Source organism: Botryllus schlosseri, chromosome 15 (genome assembly GCF_051294905.1).
Source record: "Botryllus schlosseri isolate E-star chromosome 15, Bs_hap1, whole genome shotgun sequence".
Taxonomy (NCBI): domain Eukaryota; kingdom Metazoa; phylum Chordata; class Ascidiacea; order Stolidobranchia; family Styelidae; genus Botryllus; species Botryllus schlosseri.
The window spans coordinates 1,873,415-1,895,847 of NC_137250.1; the positions used below are offsets into that span (position 1 = coordinate 1,873,415).

At 41.1% G+C, this 22,433-nt stretch overlaps 2 protein-coding genes across 2 annotated transcripts in view; one reads left to right on the forward strand and one right to left on the reverse strand.

The window, feature by feature from the left end:
• Positions 1 to 22,433, reverse strand: part of LOC145457021 (uncharacterized) — a 438,806-nt gene that overhangs the window by 364,180 nt on the left and 52,193 nt on the right. The gene's annotated exons all lie outside the window — the stretch shown is intronic.
• On the forward strand, positions 18,758 to 20,426 carry LOC145456829 (uncharacterized). The gene is made up of 3 exons (XM_080334951.1): positions 18,758 to 19,302; positions 19,368 to 19,452; positions 20,167 to 20,426. Exons 1-3 carry the CDS (start codon positions 19,239 to 19,241, stop codon positions 20,411 to 20,413), a joined length of 396 nt encoding a protein of 131 aa, XP_080191077.1. The 5' UTR covers positions 18,758 to 19,238; the 3' UTR covers positions 20,414 to 20,426.

Consider the following 22,433-nt stretch of genomic DNA (forward strand, 5'->3'; position numbering starts at 1 on the left):
CTCTCTTCTGCTAGGCTCTGTAACATCTGGAGGGTAGCAAGAACATTGAGGTACGGATCCATTGTTATTCTCAGTCGATATTGCACTATATTAATGTAGCTCTCTATAAAACAGGATGTATTGAATTTTATGGTTGACCAAATTCTTGATCAACTGAAGTGAGGTTTGGCTGTCAACAAACAAGATTACTCAACTGGATAACAGCAGATAACTTTGCATTGGAAAATTGTAACGTAAATGCATTACTGTTTGTACAGCACTTGAGCACATGTATGCATATGACTTATTATATGATAACATCGTCACATTGCACAACAGTTAGATCCTTGCAATGGCTGAAATTTACTTCTACACTCTTGCAGAGCCAATTGTCATTGGTATGGAGAAATCGAAATCGTATGCAAATGTGTGTGTATGAACTCAATTTGTATATCTTCATATTGGTGAAGCGGCTATCATGACTAATGCACCAATAAACGGAAAATAAAATTATATCCGAAAAGTATCTATCTAGTTCTAGATATCCCCGAGTAATGAGGTAAATGTCCTGCAATATATGAAATTTGTAGTAGAGTTTCTGGCATAGCAATACCGGTATAAGACGATGATTTTGGTGCGCTATTCCTACAATACCTCTTTTCATAACCTCAAAGCGTTTGTTCTGACGCGTTCTGGCGTTCATAACTGTGCAGTAGCAACAGTTTAGTTAGCTGCTATACGCACATGACATCAACTAAACATACATATCTATGAAGAGCGCATCTCTCCCTTATGACGACACAGTTCATATCGCCACCGACCGAAAACAGCTGATTGCTAACGTACGTCATTTGCGTCGATTTGCGTCAGTAATCCGCGATAAGATAACTCACAGGCGAATCCGTATCTGTACCACAGAGTCACAAGGTGACCTTGCTCGCTGATTAAATTATCGCCGATTAAGGCAATCGGTGATTACTTTTCAATCGGCATCTGTGCAATCCACCCTTAGAATGCATAAAATTAATGTGAACGTTCGCATACCAGTGGTAAATACAGCTAATTTAATAGTAGCCCACAAATACATGGTAATAATGCTATGCGGCCCGCGGTGTCTTTTGCTGTTTTTTGTTTGCTGCTTTTGACGTTATAAATGCGGACTTGGGGAACCCCTGATGTAGAGTATGACTTTATTTTAAATTTGTCGGCCGGTGTTATGTGGAAACTGTTTCTTAAGATGCCTGGTAGTTATAGTTACGGCAACTACGCGTACGTTGTTCACCGTCATCGGACGACGTTCAGCCAAGTATATTTGTATGTGAAGCTTATGTCGTTGTTACGTCGCAAGTTGAACCATATACAGTACGGGTGAGCAAACCTTTTACCTCGCTGGCTGCACCAGAGTTTGAGCTATTGTAATTTGTAATTGAGCTGAATGTAATAATTACATTTTTTTCATGTAAATGTAATTTAAGCATTTTTATTTTGTGTCATTGTAATTTGATTAAAAATTTTCTCAAATACAATTTCAATTACATTGTTATGGAAACCTGACAATCACAACATAAAATGATCAATCAATCATTTATTCCTCACACAAGTGATAATCCGGTACGGACCAGGATGACGACGAGGGCCCGCAAGTATGGTTTGGACTTCATGGTCAAATTTGAAATTCCGGAATCGGGATTTCCCGGGATTCTCGCTTCTCAATCCCGAGATTTCCCGGGATTAGAAAAGTACTAAAATACACATACAAGTTACACAAATAACATTTAAACCTTGCAATATTGACCCAAAACATGAGAGCAGCAAGAGTATCATCGTCTCGACGACGGGTCTTAAACTCTAACTTGCTCGCGGGCCAATTTCGTAGTTCCTGATGACGCGGCGGGCCGCAACATCAAATAGATGCACAATATGCATTTCATAGTATAGGCATTATTCGACGAACCTTGAAGACTGGCGTTCCATACCCATTGTGAAAATGTGATCCATAATTGTAATATTCACGTTTGCCACGAAAAAGTAATATTTTTTATTATTTTAATACAAAGTATTTTTGAGCTTGGCATAATTTGGCAAAATATTAAGTTATAGACAGTTAGACACCAGTTTTGGGACGACTCGAGTCACCTTTTTCGTGTGACTTGACTCGAGTCACTTTGCTCAAATGACTTGACTTGACTCGGCCTCTCAGAAATGTGGATTTGATCGTGACTCGGAGCAAAACTCACGAGTCAATTTGAAATCAGCAAGTAATCGGTGTCGATCAAAATCACTGTATCTTTCATATTTTCGGACTGTTCGCCAAACGCTGGTGTAACCCGTGAAAGCGACCAATCATTTAATGATCGTGCGTTATACTGAGCCTCCATTGTTCTCTCACAAATAAATTAACCGCAAACGAAGTTATCGAAGCTGACAGCTTAGGTTTTCATAAACTAGTATAGTAAAATAAATTCTGTTCTCTTTTTTTATCATGACCAAACCTATTGATTTATTGAAACTGAATTCGAATATAGTTTATATAGTCCTCAACCATTGGCGCAGGCTCGAATTATATCATATCGATTTGTAAATGCGTAATGTATTGCATCTTATCAATTCGTATCTATTCACTATCTTGGCTGATAACTACAAACTGGGTTTTAGCAGTTCTACTTATATGTGAGTGATACAGGGCTTTCTTGCGTGTATATTCAACTCTGTAATCGTTCATCGTTTCAGTATCAATGACCACTCCATCTGTATTTCAGACAGCTAGCAAAATGTAATGACGTTATCATTATTCATACTTCGAAAAGGCAACTTGACATGAACTGTGACTTGATTCGTGACTTGACGTGACTTGACTTGACCCGACTTGACTCGAGTCACCTCCTAAATTCGAGTGACTTGACTGGGCCGTGCTATAAGTCGGCAGTTACGGAAATACGAAGAATATCGGCCTGGTGTAAATGACCATAGTAGTCGACGAACACCCCAAAACAAACAAACAAAATGTAACAACAATGGGCAGTTCGGCGTTCCGACATTTCAATATTTATATTATTTGAAGATATTTGGCCATGAGATTAATAAATAGCCTAGGCCTACATATCAGAAGTATACCCGAATCCTGGAATGGAATTACAATACTCAACCTAAAAATGTTTTGATATCAGATCAGTCTCTATTATCAATCTGTTTAATTCAAAATATTCATAGTAGCTGCAAAATTATAACCCGATAGCTTTTATGATGGCATCATACATTTGTCCACCCACATGGTGTCTATATCTTATAATTAATATATATCAAGTACAACAATTCTATTCAAATAGGTAGCCTATAAATTTTATGATTCTTCGTGCCAGGCCTAAATTGATACAAGAATAAATCACATTTTGGCGATGAGTGTTTACTGCCAGTCTGCTGGATCGGCTCACTTTCAATAGGACAATTCATCCCATCAAATAAGGCCTACTTGGAAAGAAATAGAATACCCCTATAAATTCTGCGGCCCGCGGCGTCGTCAAAACTGGAAAAATGGCTCGCGAGCACATTTGAGTTTGAGACCTCTGCCCTAGGGTGTACCAAAACTTTCAAAGGGTGTACCACTCGGATGAGGTGTAAAGGGGTGTACCAGATCCGAATTACAATGAGCCGATAACTAGCTATCACACTGGCAGGTTTATGTGTCAGTACATGCTGAAGCACAAGGTAATGAGCAATATGGTATGATGTTTATCTCAAGTGCAATACTGTACACCGCTAGATTGTGATGTCATAAGCAAGTATTTCTCCTAGTCAGTTAGCCGTCGACAATGGACCAATGGTTCCGTTTGGTGTTGGAAAGGATGCAGTTAACATGTGTTCCGTAGGGCTCTTCAAAAATGACTTTTTCTCAAATCGTACTGGCTACTTGGTAAAATTGTTCGGTTACCTAATATAAGCCTACACACAAAATTTGGTTCAATTCCAGCCAGTACCCGCCGTACCGGCCAGTTTAGATAGCTAACTAGGCTACGCAAAGCAACCTATGACGTTTAGATTATTTCCCACATGAGTTTGGTAGTTTATTTGCGTACGTGGTCGCATCAATTCAAGGCGTTCCAAGTCATAGGTCCGTCTCTGATTGTAACGTTTCACCTGACTCAACTGGAGTCTTTTTATTTTTTCAATTATCTTCAGACGGAGCTCGAGTAATTTTACAGAAGTTCCAAGTCCGAATTATAATTTTCAGTCACGAATCGCCTATGGGTCATGTTTTATTATCATCAACAAGAAATTTGACGTAACAGCTGATCTTTCACCGCATGGTAACTTTCGGAAGTGATCAGTGATGTGACAGTGAAGTTTCATTGGTAGTGTCAGGTTTTTGGGTAGTTTTAGGGAGACTTTTAAGTTCTCAAATCTCCAAAAAGATGTGTGACAGTAAAAATCTTGTATAAAAATCCTAACTGCCGACGAGGGAGCAAAAATGATTTCGCGGGGCGCGTGTATGAGATCACTGCTATATAGATTGGAAACAATAGCAATTGCTGTTTGATAGCACTGTAGACAGAACAACGATACCACCATTTCCATATCTATGGAGATTCTCCTGAGTAATTCACGCCCTAATGAGCGGCGTCTACAGTAACATATGAATAATGGATTTAAACACGAGATGATATGTTGCCAAAACCACTCCCTAACCATGATAACCAGATTATAGATTTGGAAAAAATATTTGGTAATACGTAGATCGGCAAACAAAATGAAATTGTCTTCGCTCTTTTTAAAAATTCGAACAAATGTTTGTAATGAAATGTATTGAATGCGTATTATTTTAAACATATCGGACCATTCGCACTTAAAGCAACTAAGACGTCTCGCGTGTGCAAATGAATTAGGCCTACAGCCGTCTCCAGTCATTGAGGTAATATTACACATGTCTTCAAATGATTCACTTGATAACGTCGAAAATACGGCTTATGGTTGAAGTTAACTCTGCCTTTTCCACAAAGTGACAATAACACGATACCTATAGTTTTTGAAACTTATACGATATAGCCAGACCGGGGGATCTGTGGACAACATGGAGACTTCAGACACAATGGGTAATGAGATGAGTCCTTTCCGTGGTAATTAATTTGAAAAATGTCGCTCTAATATTCCAACTGGTGATGTTAAAGGATTTTCATCAGACTGAAACGCAAATGTGTGAATGTCTTCATCCGGTAAATCAATTACTGATGATTTATTTTAGTTTTAATGTTTGCAAGATGATTTTATATTTATGCACGGGATTACTTAACACCAAGGTGGATACGGAAAAAAGATTTCATATTCGCTGAGTCTTCCAGCACTGTAGAGAGCTTTATTTTTATTATTCTTACTCTTACTTATATTTATTGAGATAGGGAGAAGGAAGTAATACGCCCACTGGGGGCGTGTAGCCATCCCTGTAGGCCTATATGACATTGGCTGATAAATATGACCAAATCCGTGTTTTACAGGTATGGATGAATACTTCTGTGGCGAGAGAAAAGAAGGTATGTATATAAGTTTTATTTGATAAGTACCTATCTGTTATTGCCTACTGCAGATGTGTATGGGGAACCTATTAGCAGGAGGGTCGCATTCAGCATCTGAAACCATTAGCGGGCATCATTTTAATAGAATTGAGACTATGACTCAAATTGCAATCTTTTATTTGAATATTATCGTGACCGAAGACATGGAAATTTCCCGCCGTAAAATACCAACTTTTTAAATCAAGAATATTCTACTCCAATACCTTCGTTTATAGCAGTAGTTCTTAACCTTTTTACGTCCAGCGCCCCCTTTCAAAAATTATCGTGTTTTGGCTCCCCCACCCCATATTGTAAGTGCTGTAATAAAGACAATTGGCAAGAGGAAGCGTCGTTACAGAACTTCGCTAGCCCCGCTTAAAAACGATTGTCTTGGGCACCAATAGCATGATACACCAAACCTCTTGAGGCTTCGCCCTCAAGAACCCCATCGCGTGATTTGGATAGTCAGCAAAGTTAGTGTGGCCTGGTCGCCCTAGGCGCCAAATATTTCTATAATGCGTGAATGAATAGGTGGTAATTGCATATATATGTCGCTATAAACTTTTTATCCTCGCGGCCCACGTAATCAGATTTACCAGTAGCGGCGAGTGAGCTGTTTTCTTGGTAAATGAAGGCCAGGTAATTAATACTTGAACATATTCGGGCGTGCCCTGTTGGTACAATTTACTTCATTACATGTTGTTACTTTGTTACCTCTTGTCCGCTATATATTTAAAGTAAGCACACGATTCAAAATTGATATTTCTTCACTGACAAATAATTTTTCTCTGATGGATGTTATTTTTCCCGTGAGGTGCAGATTGCGACGACATGAAAATACGGAGACAATGACACTTATCTACCAGAGATGAGCGGATTTGGAATTTCTATGTCATAATCCAATCCAAATCCGAACCTTCAAATCCAAATCCATACCTTTTTCATATTTAAGTCGATAATATCTAGTTCGAAACCTTTTGTTGAAAATAACACTAGCAAACGTAACGGCAGTGTTTTAACGGGAATTTGGCGATCTAAAAGTGCGCGCTATTCATTTTACATTAATCATAATAACCAACTGCATTTATGAAAACATATGTAGCAAACATCGTCGCGCAGCGCGACCAAAAATTTTGGGATTTGAGCTGTTTTGTGGAATGTTAATTTGCTCTGAACACTCATTAAGGATATGTCCTATACTACTGCATCATCTACTGCGAAGCCATATTTCTACAGCGCCCCCCATATCGCCCCTCGTCCCAGCGCCTCCCATATCACCCCCTGAGCGTTTCCGCCCCCTTCAAAATCGTCAGCGCCCCTTGGGGGGCGCTGGAGGCAATGTTAAGAACCACTGATATAGACCAATACCGGCTTTGTGTAAAATCTGTTAGCGATAAATGACGAGTCAGCTCTCACTCGACTTAGGAAACGAAATTACCACTAACATTGTTCAGTGACAAACTTAAAACGTGGTACAGCGTTCGATACTAACATTACGACTTACCGTGAAAAATGTCATGACCGATCTCGGTACGGAACATCGTCAAAATCAATGGACACCAATACCGGCTTTTAAGCAAAATCGGTTTGCGATACATGACGGATCAGCACACACTCAACATCGAAACGGAATTACTACGCTAATCTTTAAGTAGCTTCCCTGAAACTTGGACAGTGTTAAATACTACCATCACGACATAACATACCAGTTTTCAAGAATTATCATGGTGTGAAACACAGTCAAAATCGACCTATAGCAGCAGAGGTCGACTCAACGCATATGACGGTAACGGGGTTCAGATATAGATATGATAGTTACATTACACCTTAAGGGCAACAAGGCAATGTTGCCCCACTTGCTCGGTAATTTTATGAATAGGAGAAAGTCAATCACCGTTTCTTTATTGTGCGTGACTTTGAGAGAATGGGCAGTGAAAGCATAGTGTGTTGAGCTACTCTCTCGTTTCACCAGACAGCATTGTTGCGTCCCAATGCCAATCTCCATAACAATCAAAAATAAAGACTGATTGTGGGAGTTTCAGGGCCACGAGCGGAATGCAATTTATATTTTCGTAATCAGTGCAGAGTCAGCTTTCGATTGATACCCGTTTTACCAAAATTAATGCTCGGCAAGTGGGTCAAAAATGACAGTCAAATTGCCTGTAGCCAATTGGAAATTGTGACGTGATACAATTTCATTGAGACGTGAGATTTGACTGTGTCGACACCATATAAGACACTATGGTGAAAGCTTGTCATGAGCGCTACGGGGGCATGCCCCGGCTAGACATTCGCAAAGCGAAAACACAGAAGAGAATTCGATTTTCGCAGAGACTTCGCTATATATGGGCATTTACAAGCGAAAGCACAAGAAGAATGCGATTTTCGCAGTTATTTCTTAATATATATTGATCGCTGTGCGTCTATAAATTGTGAATTATTGTTATTGAACCAGTGGCGGCTCGTGACAATATCGGGTGGTGGGGCTAGGGCTGCAAGCGACACCAAGATGACGTGACAATGGCGTTTTCCAACGTAAACAAGTAACTTGGTGGTACGGTAACACGAACGACAACAGTGATTTTAACGTATGTGCCGCGAGAGGTCTTCTGGTCAGCTGTGACTTGAAGTGTGGTAACTGCGTGAACGGCGTGCGGAACAAAGATTCGACACGGTTCATGTTCGCACTACACCTGACTAATTATCTGCAGAAATGGAAATGACTATAACTCGAGAGATTGCGTAAGCCTAACTGGAAAGGTCAACGAGTTCGGACACATACGCAATTGTTATCTCATAGATTGGACATGTCATATTGAGTCCAAAACATCATTCTGAAGAACTACGGATAGCAGCCTCGGAAGTTCGGTCCCGGTACAGCATAGGAGATTTTGGCCTTGAGGCTGGAGACTGTCACACGACACTACGGTGTCTATATGTCTGCTGTAAATCGCCGTTGGAAAATATATTACCGAATAAATACGTGATTGAAAGCCGAAAACTTGGTACACTGTTACATTAAATCATCAGAAGTAGCCTCATGACCGTTTTCGGTATGGTACACTGTCAAAATTAATACAGCTATCGCGCTTGACAGGGGTTGTAATTGTAAGCAAATGGCCTGAAGGCCACAATTGCACGTTGAAATTGACATTGAAGAATATAAAATAAAACCAAATATTTGAATGCAAACCGAGGATGTTAGTAAACCGTTTCATGATATCATCATCTTATCAACTATCTCAGTATGGAACACAGTTAGCGTTAACACAGATACACCGGCTTTTGCGTGAAATCCGCAATGCGTTAGGTAGGCTAAGTGTCAGATCAGCGCACATCTCTACCATACTCGACCTTGATAACGAAATTGCTGCCCGAATCATGGAGTACCAACCTTGAGACTTGGCACAGCGTTCGGTACTAAAATCAAGACATACCATGCAAAAGCTCATGACGGATCTAGCTAAGGAGCATCGTTAAAATCAATGGAGACCAATACCGGCTTTGCGTAAAATATGTTTGCGATAAATGACGAGTCAGCTCTCACTCGACTTAGGAAACGAAATTACCACTAACATAGTTCAGTGACAAACTTGAAACTTGGTACAGCGTTCGATACTAACATTAAGACTCACCGTACCAAATGTCATGACCGATCTCGGTATGGAACATAGTCAAAATCAATGGACACCAATACCGGCTTTTGAGTAAAATCTGTTTGCGATACATGACGGATCAGCACATATTCAACTTCGGAAACGGAATTACTGCCCTAAACTTTGAGTAGAACCCTGAAACTTAGGACAGTGTTAAATACCACCATCACGACATGACATACCCAGTTTCAAGAATTATCATGGAGTGAAACACCATCAAAACCGACCTATACCAGCAAAGATCGACTCAACGCATATGGCGGTAACCGAGTTCAGATATAGATACGATTGTTACATCACACCTTAAGGGCAACTAGGCTATGGTTGCTCGGTAGGCAGTACGGTTGCTCGGTAATTTTATGAATAGGAGAGAGTAAATCTCCGTTTCTTCATTGTGCGCGGCTTTGAGAGAATAGACAGTGAAAGCTTGTTATGAGCGCTACCAGGGCATGCCCCGGCTAGGCATTCGCAAAGCAAAAACAAGGAAGATAATTCGATTTTCGCAGAGACTTCGCTATATATGGGCATTTACAAGCGAAAGGACAAGAAGAATACGATTTTCGCTGTGATTTCGGTGCGTCTATAAATGGTAAAGAATTGTTATTGAACAGAATTTTAGGTGGGGCAATGCCCCAGTTGCCCTATAGGACGAGCCGCCACTGTATTGAACAGCATTTTAGGTGGGGCAATGCCCTAGCTGCCCTATAGGACGAGCCGCCACTGCAACCAGCAGCCTACTCACTGAATCCTTTAGTACGTTAACTTCTGTCAGAGCCCAATTTTGTATTATTTCTGCCAAGTTTAGGCTTGGTGTGGTTTCCGAATTCTGGTTAATTCCACTGGCCTGATGTTGGTGAGATATACTGTCAGCCAGATCATCATTAATTGTGACAGTTGGCTGGTCATCGTCATTGCTACTGGAGGTTGGGGTTGTGAGTTGCTGCCTTCTCCAACGCTTCATTCTTTTTTAACTCGCCGCCCGCTTTATAGGGATACTTGGGCACATATTAATTTAGATCGCAATATATTACTATATATAGTGCTAGGCCGACCTGCTGAAATGCAAACCGTTGTAACAATCAGCAATGATAGGAAATTCACAGACATTACAGACACAAGCAATAGATAATTTGAGCATATCCCACGTCTCTTCACAAATTCATGCATTAACGATTACACTACCGGTACCAAATGATGTCACAGTCATAACCAGAACACGTCTAACCAAGAGTGAGAATAATTTCATCAATAGCCAATCCCATCTCTTGGTATTCTCAAGCATAAATCGACAGCGACAACTTAATTCCTTTTCCATTCCATCGTTATGACCTCGGGAATACAATTCGCCAGTACAACGGTACAGCGGCAAACAGCGCCGAACCCGAAGACTTGATTACATCACAATTACTCCACGCTCAAGTGCTCATGAACCTGTCAAAGCCTGTGAAGTCACGTGATAATCTTGCGCGGTTTGATTGGTAAATAACGCTACCACCAATCTCTTAGGTCGAGGGTGGAAAAAAGAACAATCGATCATTTGAAGTCGAGAGCGATCAGTTTTTGTACATCAAATGTGCCGCCTCGCTATAGTGAGAAAACGGCTGGGATCTCTTCCAATGTTCCCTCTAAGCTGCGCACGTGCGCAAATGCGCAGTGCTGAAACGGTTTCTGCGCACAGAAAATCTAAACTGCGCACAAAAAAATCCGAAGTGATGTTTTTTTTTAGTCGTTGCGCACTGTTGTCCAAGGGGCCGCGCAGGCGCGCAGACTCGTGAAAAAATAGAGGGAACATTGCCAGGGGCAAATAGTGTTATCGCTGAAGTCTGAAACGAAGGTACAAGTGCGGCCCGCAAGGGTAAATATTGCACTCCGTGAATAAATGTGAATTTTTGATCCCGGGCACCTCACGAAATAGATTTTTTCTTTTAGTATGGTCTCGTACGCGTGAGCGATACTGATATCATTTCAATAGCGCATTATTTTCTGGGAATGGCAAAATAACATTGTTTACCGAAGTTGGGCTAGCTTGAAACTCTGCGAGAAATTACCGAATAGTCTTCTCCGCGTGGCATAAACCTTGCGTAAGATTTACTCGGGACCGGAACCCCACAATTGGAGGGAACGCGCTCGAAGGGGACTTAAAATTATTTCGTGAATTAACATAAATCATGGTGTATTTCTTTTTAACTTTTCAAAAAAAATTTCGCGCCATGCGCCATTTATTTTTGGCAAATATCTTGATTATTGCGTACCCTTTCCCCAATAAAAAATGCGCATCATTTATAACAGTGGTTCCCAACCTGTGGTACGCGTACCACTAGTGGTACGCGAAGGTCTTCCAGGTGGTACGCGAGTAGATTCTGTTTTTTTTTTCGACCGAAGGGAGTTACTAGTCTAGGTGAGGTTGATTTTGAGTTTTTTAAAGCCGTCATCTCACGCTATTCCCCATTAGCTGCTAATTTTCCCTTATACGTGAGAATGCGAGCAAGGATTTTCATCCCTGATGACTTTCAAGTCGAAGAAACGAAACCGACTTGTTGCGCCCATACATGACTTTCGATGCGCTGTAAGCAAACGTATACCACGCATCGACAAGCTAGTGGAAAATAAACAAATGCAGCCATCGCATTAAATAAATTGACTTTTGAATGTGTGTTCTTATTTCATTATGTTGTTCTTCTTTTGACTGGTGGTAAAGAAACAATTCCATACATCCCATCAACCCTGGGTGATAATGCCTAGTTCAGGGGTGTAAAACTAAAATTGCATCGCGGGCCGGATCGAAGTCATGAAATCGCTCGCGGGTCGGACCAGTCAACGGAATCCAAAATGTTGCCTCGTGCCATTGCTTCTCGCTGAAATACTTTATTATGAAGCATATATAGATAATACACGGATCGTAGGGGTTTCATTCTAGCGAGTCGCAACTCGGGACACCATTATTTGCGCGCAATGAAATTGGCGAAATACGATGTTTGTCCGGTTGAATACAATGGCATTACCGGCGATACAAGTAGACATATTTCAGTGTTCCTTTTGATTTAGTCCAGGGATGACCAACCTGCGGCCGTAAGAGAGAATTTGTGCGATAAAGTGGCTAATACCAATTGGCCCACCCGAAGATGCATCATAATTTATAACTTGCGTTAAATTTTCGAAAACACCCCTACATCAACTCCATACCAGTGAATCTGATCACACGGGATGAGAAAGGATAAATGTTTGACGGTAATATGTAAAACTACTAATATCAATGATGAAATTAATTGGTGAATCTGAATTTTTTTTCGCGCTTCGCGCGACCATGAGCACTTCCTTCCTCAGCATTACCAGTGACCACTCGCGATTTTGGTGCGCATAGTAAGCCTACCATTAAATAGATTAGTCCGGAGTTTACCAGAAATAGACATAGACACTTTAACCTGGGTATTTGGCGCCCAGCTCGTTCACTACGACTGTGCCCAGGAATGCGGCCGTAGGCTACACGAGTAGTCGAAATGTGAATGGCAAAAAGGTTGGCATCCCTGCTTTAGTCATAATCTGGCGTTATCCCTGCGTATGCGTTGTGATGAATACAAGATATTTAAATGTCAACGCGGACTTTGTAATTTGGTTTATTACTGTGGATCTGATGGATAATATAATCTTTTTTCAATGGACTCAGAATTGCTATGCGGGCCGGATAAAATCGTCTGGCGGGCCGGATCTGGCCCACGGGCCGTATGTTTGACATCCCTGGCCTAGTTTAATAGAATTTGTTATATCAATACACCTCGCATAGGTCAAATACGTGAGTATGACGTCATAAATGGTGGAAACGCGCGTAACTTATATAGGTGGTACGCGAGCACTGCATAAAACCTCAAAATGGCACGTGGGTGGAAAAAGGTTGGGAACCACTGATTTATAGGAATGGGAACTTGGGCGTCGCCCATTACCGCGCCACGTCGCACCAAGACATGTGAAGTTATAGACTATGTAACATACGACTCTGAGATATGCGCCGGAACGATCAGCAGCGAGAGTACCTTGGCCGAAAAGGACTGCCCTTGTGCTAACCGAAAACTTCGATTTATATACAATTATACATATATGTTTAATTGTCCATAGGCGCCTACCGGTTGGGGGCCTGGTTACGCCTGCGCAGTAAGTTGCCGTGTTTGCGCAGAGTCGTGGAAAATTAGAGGGAACATTGATCTCTTCTCTCCTTCACTATCTTCGCCCAGTTTGGCATTAAATATATACAATTTTGTTGACTGGGACGGGTGGGTCGTTCCGGCCAGCTGACAGTTTTCCATCTTATATGATAACCCAGGTGCACGCCTACTTGGGTACCACAAGGTATCAAGGTGGGATGAATTGTGGTAACCAGCTGGTGAAACCATTCGGGAACCGTACATTTTTAGGCCCCATATTACAGAGGTATTATCTGGGGAACCATGTGGGTAACCCACCAAGCTGATAGCGAAGACAATATTACGACCCTGGTCCTTGTGGCAGTAGCAGTGACAGTGTAAGTGGGCCGAGAATTCGATGTAGACATGTGCTTAGGCGATGTTAGGTAAACCCTCCACGTTAGTTAACTTCATTGTATACTGTACAGTACATACCTGCTACCAACACTCACTCAAACCAAACAATATATACGGTAATCTGAGTATATAATAACCTTTACGGTGGGTGAGTGAGGCCATCATCACTGTTTAAGTGCAATTGTTGAGTTATATTTTCAACTGAACAAGACACGCACAATGTACAATGCGATAAGATACAAAGCGATGTCATGAACAGATAGGAGGATGCCGACCGACGCGCAGTTGCCGTCTTTTAGACTGACAATCGGCTTAGAGTGCCCGCCGTCACAGGTACTCTCGATGTTGATCATTTTCGAGGCCACGGCCCTTGCTAGCGATTTCCATAACTTGTGAGTGCATTCTTTCGTCGTGTCATTCTCGGGTCTCATGTCGCAAGAAGAGGAGCCCGGACAAACCTCCAACGGGAGTCGAACCGAGGCCGCCCGATTCTTAGGCGCTTATCGTCACCAGTACCCGAATTCAATTCATATGGTGGTGGAATTCAATTTGGAAATGTCCCAGCGACCAGCATCGCAAATGAATAAATCGGAAACCGATTATAATATGACTTTACTATAGAGATGAACAAACCTTGCTGTAGAAAAATATAATAGAAGCATCTATTTCGGAAAACTACTCTGGGAGCTGTGGGAGCCGTATGAAAAGTCGACCATTCTTCATTGACGAAAATAACAAGTTCCAATTATTTGATCACAGAAATTTTACGAGTAAAATTAATCCTGAGTTAAAAATAATGGATACAGATAAGGGATAAAGGTAATGGGATCTACGCAAGAAAATTATACCGCACGCTGTGAGGAATTGAGTACTCTAGCAACGGAAATTTAAGTTCACTTCTGTGTGACAAACGGTAAATTTTAAATAGTTCAAATCACATTGACGAAGTAAAGCATGGTAGGGGTTTTAATGTTCGAGGTTCGAGCAACCAACAGGGATAGCATAATAGCTAGAAAACTTTACTACATATCGAACCACCTTTATTATTCGATGAAATGAACCAAATAACATTGATGGAAAATAAGGTTGGTTCCTGTGTGGGTGATATATGGGAAATCTGAGCTCCTCCATAAGTGGATTTCTCATGTTTCAAGATGATTTGATATCAAAAACTCAACAAGTAAAACTCCCCCGAGTTCAAATTGATAGGTACAATTAGAAGAGACTTATTGCAATCTACCTGGGATTGGTATGGTATAACCACGCATCTTTATGGATGGAAATCCCGCTTGGTTCCGATGTGGGTTACATGTTACTAACCCATTCCGATCATCCATCCCACCTAACCACTTAAATTCCACCTGGATACCAAGTGGGCGTGCTAGCTGGGAATGTGGTCTGTGGCTACAGTCTGCCGAGATTCCCCCCTACCTGCTTATATGGCGTCATTTTTTATATCCTGTATGTTATTTTGTACATGTATGCGCAGCGTGCGAGTGGAGCTTGCACGTAAGTTCGTCCAAGCGAGAATACTTGCATTATCGGCATTTACGATGTACTCAACCCTAATATCGTTTGTGGTAATCATGGTGTTTGTAGACTACAATGGTCATTCACACCAGATCGATATTTCTATCTTTTGATTCCGTAACAACCGACATGTAACACGGCACACTTGTAATCTTTTGTAAGACACGACTTTTCCAGGGGTCGCCAACTCAAAACGGGGCGCGGGTAGGGCTGGGCAAAAATTCGATTCTTAATCACGTAGTATGCTTCGACTTGAGTCGGGTATTCGAGTAACTCTCATTATGACGTCACAACAAGATATAAAATGTCATAGTTCAAATATGTACCTTCTGTGCCACCACAAAGAATATAATGCCTGGAATGTATGCTGATGCGAACCCTTCCCTTTTTAGACGTCCTAGAGAGATCAGGATAACCGTTTTTAACGTCGGTGTACAGAAAACCTACCTTCACTGGCTATTATATCGGTTGGGATTCATATTAAGTTATAGGCCATTTAACATGCAACTCCGAGAAATGTGCCGAAACGATCAGCAGCGGAAAGAGCTTGACCGAGAAGGAAAGCCCTTGTGCTGACCGAAAACTTCGATATATATACAATATACATCTATGTTTAATTCTCCATAGGCGGCTAAATGGCTGGCGCCGAATGTTCCTGTCCTGGCGATCTGAACCCCAGAGGACAAATGCCATCCCGCAGGAAAAAAATATTTGACTGTAAAGCAATACCAATTTAAAATCGGGTGTGCCTTTAATTTTGGCGATTTCCATATATTTTGACATACCAGATATAGGTCACGAAATAGCATAATGTAACGAAATCAATATACTAACGGGTCCGCCAGAAGATGTTTAATACTTATTTAGGGGTCTTACCTTTTTCAACACACCTCACTCAGCTCTACCGGTCAATCTGACTACGTGAGCAGAGAGGGGATAAAAAATTGATGGCAAAATATATGCACTTCCCGATTATATCGACCGATTCAAACATGAATTATATAATTTTTTCGCGGTCGGCGCGTGCAGTCGAAATAAGGCGACGCACCAATCAGCAGACCCAATGTTGCTTTTACGGTCTTGGTGGGGAATGAAGGCTCGGAATAAATCTGGAATGGGGAATGGAGACAAAAAGGTTGGGGGGGAACCACTGCATTAGAGAAAAGTAGGGAAATTTGGACTGAAAAGATACCAATTTGTCGCTCGAATCGCAGATGTCAATAGTATTACATGATTGCGATTTGACCATCTGCGAGGATATTGCATCCAAAGCATACGTTCCATTACCGGTCATGGAGAAAGCATCGCTCCAATCGAGACCAAAAATGTTATATGCCCACGGTGTTCGTCGAGGACTACCAATTTTAAGCAAACTAGAACTTCGGAACCCATCTGCACAGTTACAGTTCAAATACTTTTCACTTTCAGTGGCTTAATTGTCGCCGTACGCTACGAAAGAGCAATGGTATGCCGAATGTTTCGGAAAGCCCGAAGTATTGTGCCCAGTCAATCCCACCATAACGGAGGGTGCACCAGTGTCCCACTGTGTTAGCAAGGGATTGCCGTTGATGCTGGAGTTGATCCAGAGCTGGTTTCCACTCGTCGATATAGTTGATCGATATTGAAGGAGATGAGCGGCACTGATCAATAATTGACGGATGTGACCAGTTGGTGTGATACTAGGCATGGTAGAAATGCACACAGGTTGGATATGACCTTTGCGACAAGATTTCTGACATACTGCATGTCGATATTGACAGTCTTTTCTCTGGTGATCGATGAAACAGCGGCTGCAGGATTTCAGTCTTTCCGGGAAATTGCCGTGAATGGATTTCAAATGTTTTTCCCCCATCTGATAACTTCCCGTAAATCTGTTGACGATGGCAGTGTCTTTACCGCTACCCTCGCCTTGGATAACCCTATCAGTTTCCAGTGCTCTCGCGTATATTGCGGCTACTTTGGTAACGTCGTCAAGAGGTGGGTGGATTGGTTTGTGCTAGCTAGACAATCCCGTCTCACATCCGCTCGCGGCGTTTCTTTAATGATGAGATCTCGCGCATTAGCTCATCAACTTAGCTCTGATCACAGCCTTCTCTTGAGCATGTGAAGTTGCAATCCTTGGAGATTCCGCGTAGAGTAGCGATCCAGTCGGCCCACGACTGTCCCGGTTGCATTTTGTAATTGTTAAATTCCTACCTGGCTGCTTGCACATGAATTGAGTCCTTGAAGTGTGTTGACAAATTCTCAGTCAACGCGTCGAAGGTTTGCGCACTGACATCAGCAGCACTAAAAAAATACTTAGGAGAGAGTTTTGGGTCAAACCCATGAGAGTAGACACGCTCTTTTTCTCCATGTTGGAAATGCCGTGAATTGCTAGATGATGGTTGAATCGTTGCAGATACTGGTCTCATTTCTTCTTTGATTTTACAAACGAATCAAACTTGGGACCGTTAGCTTCAGATGTTGGGTTAATTGCGATGTGGCTTGGTCATGCTGCAGCTTTCGCTGTGCCATATCGTTTTTGTGTAGTGCGCGTTGTTGATCCAAATCTTCTATGTGTCGAGCATTTTGCTGCCCCATATGTACCTTTTGGTTCGCCATGGTTTCATGTACAATCGCCATCATTGCCTGCTGCTCCTCGAGAAGCTTCAATATACCTGAATCCATGCTGTATCTTCGTAGCAGCCTCGCAGGAATAACTAGGAATCCGTCTTCCGACACCAATCGTTATGTTCTTGATATTGCTTGAGCAATAACTCACACGACGAAGTTGCAATATGAAATCGGTATATTGTCAGCAGAACAACTTAAGACAGGCGACACGATCCAGAGTGCATTTAAACGAAATACCAGTAAATGACAGAACACAGGCTTTATATACAACGCATGGCACACGAAGAAATAATGATTGGCGCTAATTACTAGTCCTATACAAAATAGAGTGAAACGGTACCAACGTAAATATACTCTCTTCTCCTGTAGCAATGCGGCTACTTGCTGGAATTGAACCAACTTTGTGTGTAGGCTTAAATTAGGTAACCTAACAATTTTATCAAGTAGCCAGTACGATATGAGAAAAAAGGTCAATTTGAAGACCCTAATGTCTAGTATACATGTAGGCCTACTTAGTCAAGTATTCAAGGACTAGGAATTGCAGTCTTTCATAATCATTTGTTCGACCCAAAGCTACACTACAAATATTTTTAATTTTGTCAAGTGGGAAGCATCGTTTGGTTATATATTTGCATCAATTTTACAAAACCAGCCGATGCATTTTCTCTGTTGCAGTATCATGGAATAATTCCAAAAGTTTAACTAATTTAGACTTCATCGCGAGAATGCATATTGCGATTTTCGTCCTCTATGCAAGTGAATTGCGATTTGCCAATAACATCTAATTTGATCGATATCAAGGGGTGCCAATAGCGACATATGAGATATATGATCCATTGCGCGGGCGAATGGAATGTTGATAACCTTTTATTAGTTGTCCGATAGGTTGTAACCAAGACTTATATTACTGCGCTCTAAAATTGATAAGGATTATGTCATGCAACTGTGCAGTGTGCAGTGGTCCTGGTCGCGCGAAGCCCTGGAGAGCCCGAATTCGTTTTCCAATGGTATCGGTATTGGCAGTGGTCATTCATATCAGCAAATTCCTCCTCCATGGAATGATATTGCCATCGCCGAAGCCGCATCAGCTAGTGAGAAATAGTGGTAATGGGCACAGGAGAATAGCTTACTTTGAACAACAACAACAATATGTTTAAACTCAATGTCAGCGTTTCAAAATGCTTTGCTAAGCTTTCTTCCGAAATTTCAAATCAGGTCGCGTGTTGGTGACCCTTGAAGTAAACCGTCGCTTAGTAATAACTACGGGCTAATTAAATGAAATTACCCAAGATCATCTTGGCAACGTTTCATTTCGCTGCTTCGGAAATTCCGCGTTGAGCGTCGCTATTACCAAGGTCTGCGATGGAAAGTTTGATTGTACTGATATGACTGACGAATGCCTTTGCCAACCGACTAAACGTCCAGATATTTGTGAAAGAATGGAATGGGGTAATGTGTTTATCTCGTATTTAAATGATCTCTCATCATAATCTAAATATATTTATTTATATCAGACGGACAGGAGCCGTATCTTCGATGCAACGAATCAACCGATTCAAAACGAGTCAATTTCATTGAGGCGAACATGTGCGACATGAGGTAAGTTTTGTAAGTCAACATATTGCCATATTGTGTGCCCGAAAAATTAAATGAAATAACAATTTTGCAACTGCACTCCCTAATCTCTATCTGTGGGTCTCTACTTAATCTTACGATCTTGGTTACAAACCTGCAAAACAATCTACTTCGCTATAGAAAAGTGCGGATATTGACTGATGTCGTCAATTTACTAGTCGGAATGAAAGATCTTCTAGTCATCAGGATCATGACCAATGTTCCCTCTAATTTTTCACAAGTCTGCGCAAACACGCTATTAACTCACTGCGCAGGCCCATGGACAACAGTGCCCAACCAGGCCCCCATATGGTGATAAACCGAACAGTTCTTATCACCGATTATGGAATTTCCATTGCAACAATGGCAGGAACAAACCTTGAACTATACTGTACTATGGTCTCTATGCAGACCACGAATAAAACGTACCAATGACAAGTTTGTAATTTAGAGAAAAATTCATTTTCATATGTAATAGATCTCGGGACAAAAGCATAATAATCCAGTCCTTGTTGCCAAAAATATGGACAAACTTGCCAACAATCAGAACAAAAATAAGGACACAAGTCAAAATAAGGACGCTATGACAATCCTGACTATAATGCCGCCGAAAAATTGTTTGATTTATATGTCCTAACGCTAACCTATGTGTATTCAAAGCATGCTTCATGGACTGATATCATATATATTCTTTACCAGCTCTGACTGCAACTTCATTCAAAAGGAGAAGCATTGTGTCGGTGAGAAACGAATTTATAGTCAGCTAACTCTAGAAATTAAAATACGCATATGTCTGGAGTCTGGACTTTTACTCATGCAGTCGCAGTCACTGGTTGTCATATACTCATCAGCTGGTCTTGGCCTAAATGTCAAAGTCGAAATGATTGAAAAATACCTAAATGTTAGCAAGGCTTTTCAAAAAACTTTTTTTCCTGAATCTTGCTGACTACGGAATTAAATCGTTAGGTTGCCTTAAAACACCACGCCTACCAAATATGAATTCATTCCAACCAATCATCGCGGATTTCGTACAGTTTGAAAATTATTTTGAATTTACCCAAACATGCAAAAAATATTTTTTTCAAATTTTCTGCCAACCTCATAAAATTGTTGCTCTGTCTTCAAAAACGATACAAAACAAATTTGATGATAATTCTGGGATTATCCACCGATCAAGTATAATCTTCGAATCATCGCGGAAAAACTCAAATAACTCTGATTGTACGGGTTGGATAGGAATTCAGTCAGATTTGTTTTGCATCGTTTTTGAAGACAGAGCAACAAATTCATGGGGTTAAAAGGTAAATTTGAGATACGAAATCCGCGATATTGTTCGGAATGAATTCAAATTTTGTATGCGTCGTTTTTAAGACAACCTAACGATTTAATCACGTAGGCACCAGGATTAAGGAAAAAAGTTTTTTTAACAGCCCTCAGTACTTCAGCGGTTAACGGGTGTGGGACATTGGTTGGATGGATTGTTCGGGGTTACGAGGGAAAATGAGAGGCATACATGAGACAATAAGAAGAAATAAGAATATCCAACTTCTGAGTATCTTTTGACAAGATGATGATAAAAAATTACTTCATCGGCGATGAAACCATTATATGGAGGTTTGTCAGTAGACCTTTATTAAATCCACCTCAATCAGAATGTGGATCTGAACTGCTTTGATTGATATCACGTACGTTGATGACCATTTTTATTTAGTCATCATGTTCCGAAATATTCCACAGGGACACTATGCTCGAAATTTTAGGCTACTTGTTACAAACACAGAAGACGGCTCATTTGCGTTGTACCATACCCGCTCCATGTAGACACTTATAATGTTAAAACTTCGACGATTTCCGCATTATGCCTTATATATTTAATTTTTGTACAGGGTATTCAGGGGTAGTTTGCCGAAAAGCACCAGGAAGAGGTAAGTAAGCCTATATGATTGCTCATTCGGTCCATATTGTTTAGCAGTTAAACGTTAACAGAAACATTACACCTTATACCAGATGTCGCCAACTCAAAATGGGTCGCGTCTGAAAATTTTGAAAAAGTGTCCTCTTCAGATTTCCAAAATATGGTGACCCTAAGCTTACGTGTAAGTTCGTCGAAGCGAGAAGACTTGCATTATCGGCATTTACGATGTACTCGGCCCTAATGAATTGATATCTTGGTATATCTTAGAAATCTTAATTAAGGATGGCACCGTGTGTTAATTGACCAGAGAGAAGCAGACATGGCGGCACGTGTATGACAATGCTGTTCTCAAATCCACATTGACTTCGTCATTATCAGCGAGAAATGGCTTAGAATTGACATCGCTGTCGTTAAAATATATTAAATACGAATTTTTCCTTGTATATGCGGATAAATGTGCGAATAATGTATCGATTCAGCAATCCGGCCCGGCATGTACCTAATTTTCATATGTCCAGCCCGCCGACTGGAGAAGTTGCCCACCCCTGGTAAGGAAGGATTGGGGCGGGTATGGCGTATGAAATATTCCCATTGCATACCATACCATGCCCTGGCCCCGAGGCGATTTTCGTAACACCTGCCCGCGAAACTACCAACACAACATAGATATTTCACGAAGCTACACACTGCTCAGGATGTAGCGACCAAGATGTAATATCCCAAAAACTGTGTCTCAATAATGACGTGTCTGAGGGTTGATGTGATTAAAAAGAGTTAACCATGTTTCTTGTTCACCATAACTTGAATAATTACGTGCATGGGATAAGTAATATATTTGTAAATTAACTCTCGCTTCCTGATCGCCTAAACACATCCACTCGTAATTGTGTGTTAACAACGCAATTCATTGCTTAGATGACGACACATGCTTTCTAGTTGCTCGGCAAATAATATTGAATTTCCAAAATCGGCAACTAGAACTATTCAATTATCAAAATCCGCAACTAGAACTGGAACTAGAACTACAAAAATTGAAACCACTAGTTAGTTG